General features: G+C 34.9%; 1 protein-coding gene across 6 annotated transcripts in view; it reads right to left on the reverse strand.

The window, feature by feature from the left end:
• FER (FER tyrosine kinase) overlaps positions 1–12559 on the reverse strand; it is a 315987-nt gene that overhangs the window by 186823 nt on the left and 116605 nt on the right. For all 6 annotated transcript variants that reach the window (XR_013998437.1, XR_013998438.1, XM_081132190.1 and 3 more), the window contains one exon: positions 1909–2001. Coding sequence is in view for 4 of the 6 variants with exons in the window: in XM_081132190.1 (XP_080988316.1) it covers positions 1909–2001 (93 nt within the window). In the remaining 2 variants the exon portion in view is untranslated. The remainder of the gene's footprint in view (positions 1–1908; positions 2002–12559) is intronic.

Genomic DNA, 12559 nt, shown 5'->3' on the forward strand with positions numbered 1-12559 from the left:
AAACATTTTACTTGTCAAGCTTGATCTTACAACACACAAAAAGGAAAATTGGGGGTGGAGGACAGCACCTTTCATAAATTAGAACACTAATAAACAGCTATTAGTTGCTGGTATAAAGGCCTTTGATCTAAATGAAATAAAGGTAAGCTAATGACAACTTAACTATGCCATGTAGTTCAATGGCTTTTTTAATGTTTAATAATTTTATGAAAAGCTAACTGGGGTATTGGAACATTTCTTTTCAAAATCTATTTTAGTTTTTCTTCTTAAAAACGTTTTAAAATATTTCACCTCAACATTTTCTTCAAATAAAAGTTTTTAAAAACTGTCCTTGTATAGTCTCTAGAACTTGTTATAAATTCTTAATCATCTCCTACACTTATTTTGATGTCAAATCATAATAAACCAAGTCCTATGAACTACTACTTATCTGTAAAACTGCAGATCAATTACTTAAGAAAATAAGAGTAGGGCCCTGGCTGGTTTTGCTCAGTTGTTAGAGCATCAGCCCACGGACTGAACAGTCCAGGGTTGAATTTCGGCCAAGGGCATGTACCTCGGTTGCAGGCCTGGCCCCGGTTGAGGTGCGAGCAGGAGGCAACCACTCAATGTGTCTCTCTCACACTGATGTTTCTCTCTCTCTCTCTCTCTCTCTCTCTCCCCCTTCCACTCTCTCTGAAAAAAACAATGGAAAAAATATCCTCCAATGAGGATTAAAAAAAGAAAGAAAGAAAAGAAAGAAAATAAGAGTAGGAAATGGGCCTTGAAAGAGATTTACTCTATCATGTTGCTTTTGCTTATAATTGTTTTTATTTTCACTTGCTATTTAATGCCGCATGACATGGTCTGCGTTAGTTCACAGCTCCCTCCCTATTCCCACAGAACTGCTGTATACGGGAAGTAACAGTAGCAACATCAAAGGCTGAAATGTAAGTAGTAAATCTCTTTTGTATAAAAATATAATTTTACTTTTTGTTACAATACCTGCTGATTACCTTACTTATATATAAGAGATTGTTGCATGAGTGAAATAAATATGGGAGCATGTTTTACATACTAAAAAGGAATTATAGCAAATAAATCCAAAATGTGAATGAAAATTTAACTAATCTATGGTTAGGGAATAGTTTCTTTTTCTAAATAAGACTAGGTTGCATTGTCTCAAACAGGAAAATTTTTTAAAAGTAAGAAATAATATTAAGATGTTATGTAGAAACTGAGAGAGATGGGGGAAAGCATGTAATTATTTATACTGAATATTGTTGTGTTGACCAGCATTCAATAAGATGTCAATGTAAAGCTCTATTGCCAATTAGGCATGGCTAGAATAAAAAGCTTGACAATTAAGTTTTATAGGTTATGAAGTGAAAAAGTACTTTAAATTTTTACCATATAAATGGAATAAGAATATTTTTTATCTTGCTTGATTATAGCCACTATTACTAAAGATAACTTATATTCTATGCACTGTTGTAATATGCCAAACCCAAATTTCAAACATTTCAATATTGTAATTTAATGTTCTAAAAAATATGAACACATATATAAAAAGATATATGTAAAAAATGCATAAATAATAATCTGTATTATAAAAATATGTTTCACTGGAAAAGAGATTTGCTTATAGTATTCCTTTAATAAAGTACCAAAGTTCATAAAATGCTTCCTGTAATATTTATTTGTAGTACAAGAAGTCTATAACAGAAGTTTCTTTCTTTCCTTCCTACGTCAATGTTACAAAGGGTTTTACTATTACATACATGCACAGACTCATATACATATAAAAAGTTAAAATATGAACTTACTTTTCCTTTTGTAAAGACAAATTTACATATGATATTCATTGGTATATCAGAGAGAGCTAGGCAATGACTATTTTCAGTAGCACATAGAGTTCATCCTACTTACTGTTGAAGAGCCCAATGCAGATTTTGGAGACCTAATTATTCCAGCAATTGAATGACGAATAGTCTCAAATTTGGATAGCCTCTCCTTCCTTTCCTGGAGAGATTAAGAAAGAAGCCTTCAGCAATAGTGAATATCCAGTATACATACACAGTGATGCTAGGTATTTAGGTATTTATCCACAGCTCATGTCCATCCATCATGTCTTCCAACTAAATAAAATGTAAACTTCCTAACATTAAAGATGACAAAAAACAAAATGCATATAAACTCTATAGTATTTTATTTTCCTGTTCTCTCAATAAATGTCTTCATTGGGAAAAAGTAAAAAAAGAAATAGAAATTCATAAGATGAGCAAAAACAAATACAAAGGAAATTCATGGTAAACCAAATATTAACATGCAGGGGGCAAAAAGACACAAGCTACAAAAAACCAGTCTCACGTAGAAGATTTCAGACAGCACTTGTGGTCATGAGGGATTTTCAAGGAAAAAAAAAAAGGAAAAAGGGAAAACAGGAGGAGAATTATATATAGAACACATTTTTAGACAGTGAATTCCACTTAAGAAGCTAGAAGGTTTCCCAAAGATTCACATGATGATGATGGCAATGTCGGCAACAGAGGAGGAGAGAGTGCACCACTAAGGGCCGCCCACCCAGACTGCTGTTTGCCACAGGAGGCGTATTTCTGAGGATCGTATACCACCATTGAAGGAAACTTCTCCTTAAGATTTCAAATCTGTAGATTCACTTTTACAAACACAAGTGAACGAATGAGGTAGGTAAAAGTGTAGAAGAGAAAGGAGGAAGACATCAGGAGACCTAGGAGGTGAGAAAAAGAGCGTGTGAGGGTCCATGGTGGACGCACCGGTGAGTCCTCCGATGACATTTCAGCTGCTAATTGGCAGCAGACAAAAGACAAGAGACCCTACTGCCAAGTACTGTATTCCCATGTCTTCCATCAGCAATGATGCTCAGTTTCAGTTGTCAGTAGGAAATAACTAAAGCAGGCCACAGATAACATCTTTTGTTTCCTGTGTCTCCAGTACCTAGTGCATGTCTCTGTCTATAATAAACGTAGGCATTTTGAGCCATATGCTACCTAACGAACTCAAACTCAAATCCAAAATTCAACTTTTGTCTCTCTGTTTACCTACTTTTACTTTATTTACTTTGCATTCTAATAGTTACGGTTCTAATAGTTCTTATTATTCTACAAACACGTGCATATTAATAACTTGAAATAATCTCACGGGACAGATAATCTCAACATCTTTTTCATCATCATCATATATAGCTTGCTGGTGATCCTACATAAATCACTATCTGTACCTCAATTCAAACATCTATAAGATGGAAAAAATAATAGAAAACTTCAGAGGGCACTTACAAGTAAATTACTACAAGTGATTAAAAATTAACATGCCGAACGCATGTAAATATTTAATAAAATTCCCCTTTGAGAAGTAAATCTTTCCTGTAGCCCTAACGGTGATGGCCTTTGGAATGTGAGCGTGCCCTCTAGAGCCTTCATCCCAGCGGCAGCTTCAGTTTTACTTTCCAGCAAAAATCACTGTAACTGAGCACAAGAAATGCTGGAGGAAACATAGCCCTGAAGTGCTAAAGGAATCTCGTGGCCTTTCTTTAACGCATGTTCATCTTCAACTTGGGTGTTCTGGGTTTTCTTTTTTTATCTATTTCTGGTGCTTGGGAAGTCTTCGAAAATAAAACCGTTTGGGAAGGTAAAACCTGATAAAAGGTATAGCCAGGCTGTGGAAGACGAGAGTAGGAAGCAAGGCATACACAGCAGTTGCTCTGTAAGTAAAATTATGAAGAAATATATGATGGTGTCAAGCACACATATTGGAAAGCACTACAGTAGCTATCGTTCCTCAGTCCCCAGCCTAATTCACACTTCTTCTTATTCCTTTGGGGACCTTCTCCCCCTGACTCTGTGTGGTAGTGGAGGTGGCAGTGGTGCTAGTAGCAGCAGTAACACTGCTGTTGATCTTGCTACAGCTGACAGACAGATGAAATGAAAGTGCTAACCTCACCTGCTTGCAATGAAAGCTTTACAACAAAGCAGCAAGCTTCTCTGAGTTAATGCTCTTAAAATAATAGACAGGGTACGATCCAATGTATGAATACCAGGAGAACAGAACTGAAAACTGCATGGGAGGTTATGCATAAAGTAGAAAACTCAGGGGAGAGCTTTAAGTATTAGAAAGCATTTTATCTGTATATGATTTAATAAGTCACTGAGATGGTAAAAATAGCTTTCCTCAAGTAACACCTTGGGCGTCAAACCCTAAGAAAGTAAAGAGAACCATTTAAAACCCTTCAATAATATCAAAACAAAAAACATTTTCTTAAGAATGTAATACTAGATAAGTCTAATATAGGTACAGGTGTGGGATAAAAAAAGACTTCAAAAATTGCTTCCTTTATATTAAGTGATGAAGCATCATATAGTGTGTTCGAAGGGACACAATTAGTGAAACTACCCTTTCACTTAAAGTTACTCTTTAAATCAGTTGATGTAAAGTTTTATACAGGGATAATCAAATGCAAATAGTGTATAGAACAGTAACCAGTATCAGCTCGCTTGGTGCCCATATTTCTACAAATAAGACATGAGACTCATTTGCCAAAGCTCCAGTCTACATAGCATTACATATCTGCTCTGAATACATCATGCTGGGCTAAATTCACTGACAGGCTGATTTTTGTATCAAAGAATTAAATGGCTACTTTAAGAAAATAAAGTTAATATTTAAACGCTTCCCTTCAATTACCATAAATACAGTGCCTAATTGTGCCTATAGGCCTGCCAGGGCTGGTAATGATACACTCATTATACCCTCCTCAAATATTGATAAGGTAAAGAACCTTCTCTAGATTAACGAGACAGGGATTAGTTATGACAAAGGACAGCCCTTCAGAGTGGATATACTTGGGGGCCAGTGAAGGGGGAAAGGAGAGGGAATGTTATAAAATAATACCTCATGTTATGAAATAATATTTGGATGCTATGCCCAGGAAAATGTTATAAGTAGAGCTATAAGTCTATCTTGAAAGAAAAGTTCTAAATGCAGTATCAATTTCATATCCCATTTAAGAATAATTTTTCATTATTTTAAAATTAAATGAAGTAGGGTCTCTCGATATCTCTATCTACCTACTTACCTATCTATAAAACTAAGAGATTGTTTCATAATGATTAAAAGTTTGCCTATTATTAGTTTTTAAAAGCTCTGTAAGAAACAATGCCTAAATTACTTACAGTTACAGTAAAACCATACCTATCAAATTTTGAAGTTACTATTCACTGAAACTCTCAAATTGCAGTGAAATAGGCTCTCAGGTTACCTCCATCCCCTGCCCAGTAAAGCACAGGCAAAGATATAAAAGGCAAGAATTGAGGTTTTGCTGACTGGAGTGATTCTGAAAAAAATTAACAGCTTTTCCAAATAACAGCACATCTAGATGCGGTAGTAAGTAACAAGTTAACATCAACCAAAAAATATATAACAGTTCTCGAAGCATGGCTCTTAAAGGCGGCACTGAAGTAGAAAGATTCTGATGTCAGATGGGATAGAGAGTATGAATCTGGGCAAATTACCCAACTACCCTGGCTCTCAGTTTCCACGTAAGTAAACAGGAAGACAGTGAACTAAATAAAATTTTCATCTTAAAAATTCTGTAACCTCTATCCAATTCTCCAATCAATTGCATCGAATTATTCATTGAAAAAACATAGACAAAAGATTTTCATAGTGTAAAAGAGAACCCTGGTGCACTGTTGGTGGGGTTGCAAATTACTGCAGCCACTACGGAAAAGAGTATAGAGGTTCCTCAAAAAATTAAAAACAGAATTATACCATATGCCCCAGCAATTCCATTCATGCATAGTTACTGGAAGAAATCCAAAACACTAATTTGAAAATATATATGCACTCCTATGTTCATTGCAGCATTATTTACAATAGCCAAGAGATGGAGACAACCTAAGTGTCAATCAACAGACTACTGGATAAAGAAAATGTGGTGAGTGTATACAATGGAATATTACTCAGCCATGAAAAATGAAATCTTACCATTTGTGACAACACACAAACCAAGACAGTATTATGCTAAGTGAAATAAGAGAGAGAAAGATAAATACCATATGATTTCACTTACATGTGGAATCTAAAGAACAAAATAAATGAACGAACAAAACAGAAACAGACTCATAGATACAGAGAACAAACTGAGGGTTGCCAAATGAGATGGGGGTCGGGAGCTGGGTGAAAAAGGTGAAGGGATTAAGGAGTAAAAATTGGTAGTTACAAAACAGTCATGGGAATATAAAGTACAACATAGGGAATACAATCAATAATATAGTAATAATTATGTATGGTGCCAGCTGGGTACTAGACTTATCAAGGGGAGTACTTCATAAATTATATAAATGTCAAACCACTATGCCGCACACCCGAAACTAACATAAAATAATATTGAATGTCAATTGTAATTGCAAAACAAAACACAACAACAAAGAAGAATTTCATAGTAACAGACAGGCCACCACAGCTACTTCCCTTAGGCATTTAGTCACATTCCCCCTGAGGTGCCCTCAGAACTTAACCCCCAGTGGAGAGTTGAACTATAGTGAAAGGTGCCATTGGAACAATTTTTTGTTAATAATAAGTCATTAAAACAGCCAAACACTATTTCTCACAGACTTCTGAAAATAAACGCAATCTAACAACATTCTTGGAAGGAACAATGAAAGTGATTATGTGGCCGGTAGGAACAGTTAGATACTTATTCCAATCAGGAGGCAGTGAGAATCAAGAAAAAGATAACAGTATTCACGCTCCAACTCCAGGCTGAGTGCCAAATATCTTCGGGACTACTTATGCAAAGCAGCCATGAAATTTGAAGGGATTTTATACCTACAGGGAAATTATAACCCCAGAGAAGATTGTCTCCTGAAAAAAATTCTATGCTGTTGATGACTCCAAAATGTAAATGAAATACTGCAAATATTGATATGTCCTTCATAAAAGGAATGCATTTATAAACAAACAAATAACTTTGCCTTTTGAAGATGTTGATTTGCTGGGGAGAATGAAGGAAACGTAGTTTCTATTTCCATTAGGATATAAAATATAAGTATTAACACAGTTTCTAAATGATTTATTTTAGCAATTGGGTTCTGACTAAAGACAAATCATTTTAGAAGTATTCACTGCCTGGTAACCTAGTTTGTCATGCTGTCTTTTTTCTTCGATGCTTACATATTAAGAGTATTTATTAAGAGAAAGACAGCCCCCTTGCTAAGTCAAACATTTTGTATTCTGAAATAATGAAACTGGAAACCAAATGTGCAAAAGAAACATCTAAATGATTAAAATTTTGTCTTAAAATAACAATGATAAGAAAATTTACAATATAACAGAATAGAGTTTGGTGAAATATAGGTTGTAAAATGTCACATCATTCAACTTGCTTTCTTGACTCTATATCTCTTAAATAAGAAAATAATCACCCTGATATGAATATAGAAATCTGGCAAAAATTCTCATTATTCTCATAAATTCTATAGAATAATGTTAAAATGTGCTTATATGCACTTTTTTAATCTTTCATTTTCCGCTCATTTTTAGAAACTTATCTCTGACTAAAACAACACTTTGCCCCCAAATCCACTGTCAAAAGTATAGCTGCAGTTCCTAAGACAGTTTTTCTCAGGAGGAGCCCTGATCATTTCAGAAACTACACAGCAGTATTCACAGCTGAGCAGTAGCAAGGTCACAGGATTTTCTCCCTCTGGCTTTTCATTCACCTACAGCGCAGCAGCTGGAGCACTGGCTAACTTTGTCATTTGCTTTGCTAACATCTATTTTCACACTAATTAGCACATGTGGTTTGAAGTTTCTTTTCATATTTTGTGGTCCAATATTGTTTCCTATAATAAGGGGCCAGCAAAGAAAGAAGGAATTTCAAAGGCTACCCACTCCCAAGACAAAATAAGTTGATCAAAATAAGTTTGTACAGATAAGGCATGTATTAAAAAGATTAACATTGAAAATCACTATTATAAATTACTGGGCTATAGTCTTTATTCTATGACTTTCTTTTTCACAGAGATGTCATACAATAAAACTGTTTATATGGAATCAATGGTAGAAGGAACCTTCTAAGCTAGAAATTTTCTACTTCAACCTTTCACTTCACAATAGATTTTTAAAAATTGAGGTCAGAGGAAGCAAAATAACTTGCCCCAGGACACACATACAATGCATATTTGCAAAGGAGATGCTATATAAGAATTATGCCACTCATAGTTAGACTAAATCTTCTGTCAGAAATGATTTAAAAATTAAGCATATAAAGCAATAATATAAAATTTAAAAATTAGCAAGGATAATCTGAAATATGTACAATTATCTGGTTTTCTCCTAACATATAAAATAGCCCTTAAAATAATTAAATCTGTGTTTTGTCCTTATTAAAAATATTAAATCCTCAAAAAAAAACTCAAGAACTCACCAACTTAACTATTTTCATAAGTACTGTTATAACATCACCAAATAATGATATATGTGTACAACTTTAACACAACTTGTGATACGCTGCCAATCCACAGGAACAATTAAGTCTTCCTATGAATTCAATCAGAAACTAGCAAACTGAGGGGAGGGAGAATACCATGCCTTTAAATTTCATATTTACAGATATATATATATCTTCTACAAATTTATAAATGCAAATTGTGGTAGCCAGCTTTTTAAATATTAGAATCTACCATAACATCTATTAACACACTAAAATTCTTCTATCTTAGTAATTTTAGTGTCACAGAAAGTTCTGTATTCTAGAAGCAATTACCTTTTAAAACATATAAACAAACAAACAACAATGAAAATAGTAGCACTATGCTGAGTCATATTTTCCCATTTTGACTAAAACTTTACTTATTCTTTCAGTCAGCATTGCATTCAGCTATACACGGCCAAAAAAATGTCTAAAATTAACCCACCCAAAGAAGGTTTTATGTATCTCCTGAAAGAGGAGGTCTTGAGTAACTGGTACCAGGAGAGCTGGTACCAGTTACTCAAGAGGAACAACCCAAGGGCCAAAGAGCTTTCTTTCATCTTTAAAAAAAATAAAGTCTCTTGACCTGAAGTTGCTTACAAGCTACGCTCTCTCAGTCAATACTATTTTTAGATTAATTAACACAGAAACTAAGGTTTGGGGTGGACCTTTCACTTGAATACTGAAGTCATTCCAAATGGCTAAGGGTAGAAAAAGACAGTGAACCGGGGAATACACCCTTTGGTAAATGAAGAGGAATGAAGAGACGGAGGAAAGAGTTGAAGGAGCGAATGTAGTACAAACTCCAAAGGCTTGACAACACAGAGGCTTTCACACAAGGGTGAAGGAATAATGAAGGCAGCAGTAAGGACCACTTCTCGATGCTGTTTTCCGGAATGAGGGTGACTGAGTAACCTGTACTTGGAAAGGAAGCTTGCTTACCAGACTAAGACTCCACAGTAAACAACTTTGAGAAGATGGAGAGTTAGAGGAAGATGCTTTGGGGAAGAGAGAATATAGTCAAGAATGGATCTGCCATATACAATACAGAATTAGTATGGCATACGATACGTGAAGGAGAGAGCAGAGGGTTAGCAAGAGCAGCATGGGATTCGGGGGGGCGGGGAGCTCACCAGAAGACGACAAACTAGGCCTGGACCTGGTCCGATCTCCAAAAGGAATCTGAGTTTCTGGTAAAAAACAAGCCTCCTGTCTAAAATTAGCCCTCATGAGTCAGTATGTGACTTACAGTGATAAGGATTCCCTAGAAACATCAAAAAATAATATCAGATAATAAAAACAAAAGTCAGGACATGCCTATGAAAGGAGATAAGCACTGACCCCATAAGACAAAACCCTCCTCCAATTAATTCTGGTATGAAATCACCACATAAGCTAATATAAGTGAATCTGAATGTGTGTGTGCCTGAGTGAGTGCAGTAACATCTGATTCAACAGACTGACAACAATAAATGTTTAAACAATTAAAAGTGTATTTATAGATTTATCTTAAGTCCAAAAATATCACTATATTTAAGTGATCATTAGCTAATAACCAAAGACCAATCATCATGGTTATGGGTGGAAGGTCACAGGCATGAGAGTTCAACAAATATTTACTGTTGAATTGTTTTAAAATTTCAGGGCTGAGTACAAGTCACTAGCTAGCTGTGTGTGTCACTAATTATCTTGGGTGTCAGAGACATTATTATATATAAAATGATAGATTGGACAAGAGGATACCAATGGATTCCACATCCTCTAAATTTTTTATGACTCTATAAATCGAGATAGCACAACACTTACAAATATAAGAAATAATTCTTAAACTTATGAATGGTACTTACCCAATGACTACAGGATACTAATGTTTAGAAACACCACAACGTAGATATTTAATTCGGTAACATTAAAACACAAACTTATGTTTATTACAACTCTCCTTAAATATAAGAAAAAAATATATGACGATGTATAATCATTGGACATCCTTTTTTTCTTTTTTTCCATTTGCCATTCTTATCTGAAGGCCAGAATTTGTTTTTCCTAATACAATGAATCTGAACAAATTACAGCCTAAAATAAAGGGGCATTAATTAGGGGACTTGGAGATTGCAGGCAACTGAGTTTAAACTGGAAAGTACATTCTAGGTTACTAAATAATAGGAATTGATTATAAAATTAATATTGAACTACGCAGTTACCTATCACATTGAAAAGCTTTATCATATATGAGCACTGATCATTATCAAGAAAAATATTATTTTCCCTTGCTGACAGAAATTGAGAATAAGGTAATATTGGGCTCACCATCCAGTAAAGAAACTGAAATTTGGAAAACAGCTATCTTAACACCATGACAGATTTTGAACTGGGCAATGCTTTTCAGATATCTAACAAAAGCGCACTCTTCTCCCTCCCCATGTTTTGGAATAGTAGAAAGCACGTGTTTTTCTCAAATCCGAGAGATGAATAAAGGAAAAGTAAAATGAAACAGAAGTGAAAAACAAGCCACTTTCATTCTTTTGATGGGCTTGGCTTGGCATCTGAGTGATAATACAGTATTCCTTCCAGTGAGTTTTGTCTGTTGTCATATTCAGGAGAAAAATTCCTCTTCCCATTTGAAGCAGCTGCATAAAGCACATGACCCACCCGCTGGAGGCGTAGGTGGCCTCTGGGCCTGACTAGCGCGGGCCTGAGACAGCCTCCCCCTCACCTGATCTCTTCTGACTTCTGATGTGGAAGGAGTGGAAACCTCAGAGCTGTTCTTCACACACATTTTACAGGCTTTGGAGTCAGAACTCAGATCCAGTTTACCCTCACAATAGGAACATCTACTTTTCTTCTCCATCTCAAATCTCAGCCAAGAGCTGGCAATGGTGGGCCCACAGAGGCTGGTCTGTCCATAGATTTCCCCTCTGAGCCTAAAGCCAGCTAGAGAGGACACAGGTCTGGATCTCCTATTTGGAACTATCTCCCCCTGTTGGCAAGGAAGTATACGACTCTTTTCTGGATAAAAGATTTGCCATATCCAACAAATGTTATTGATTTATTGAGTAATAAAGAAATACATTGTCATGTATTAAGTGATGACCCATTATTTAAGAAATAGGTCAATTTTCTAACTGATTTTTAAATAAAATCACTTGGATTTTTCCTATACAACCTGTAGAAGTCTTCTGCTAGAGGAACTTGGATCTTGCGATCTCTGACAACAGACCAAACTTTCAATTACTTTTTGAAACAAAACCTTGCAAACTGCTGTGCTACAAAGCTTTTCTTAATCCAGTGCTTTTAAATTAATTTTACCGAGGTATAATTCTCCAATGCCTTAAGTTCTTCTGATTCAAAGAAAAAGAATCTAAATTAAGCAAAAATGATCTTTAAGGTCTCAATAGAAATAAAAATTTAAAATTTCCTTGCAACATTGTTTGTTGAGCTTTACAACATACAATGAGAAGCAGTAGAGTGTTTGGGATATTTAAAACCATAAATGTTTAATCTGAAAAGAGGGCTCCTGTTTTGATCATTTGTTCTATAATCATTTATTAATCACTATGTAATTTCTTGTTTTATTCATTCATTTTTTAAAAAAGGTACTATGCAACCACCACATGCCAGACACATTCATGTACTATGCAGAACATTCTTTAAAAAAGAACAAAGCTCAAGGAACTTTATGAAAATAAATAAGAAAAAAAGAAAAAGAACAACTGAGACTATACAAATGTCTTCCCCAGTGAAACTTTCCTGGGTCACAATTCTGACATATCTCTTCCTTTAAACTCTTTGCCTCCCTTTCCAATTCAATGCAGTTAAAAAATAATTAAGACCTCTTTGCAAAATTTCCTCTGTTTCTCTATTTTAAACATATCTACACTTTGATTTTGTTGTCCATAACAACCATTCACCTTTTTGTCATGCCCATCAGGGAAAAGCCCTATTTTAGATTCTGAGAATAATTTTATAAAATGATACATTTAATAAATATTAATAGACAACATGGGGTAAGGAGCTTCTTATGAGCCAAGAATTGTTGTAAACATTTTAGGTAGGTTATCTCATTTA

This window comes from Miniopterus schreibersii (genome assembly GCF_964146895.1).
Source record: "Miniopterus schreibersii genome assembly, chromosome: 3".
In the NCBI taxonomy this organism is placed as follows: Eukaryota; Metazoa; Chordata; class Mammalia; order Chiroptera; family Miniopteridae; genus Miniopterus; species Miniopterus schreibersii.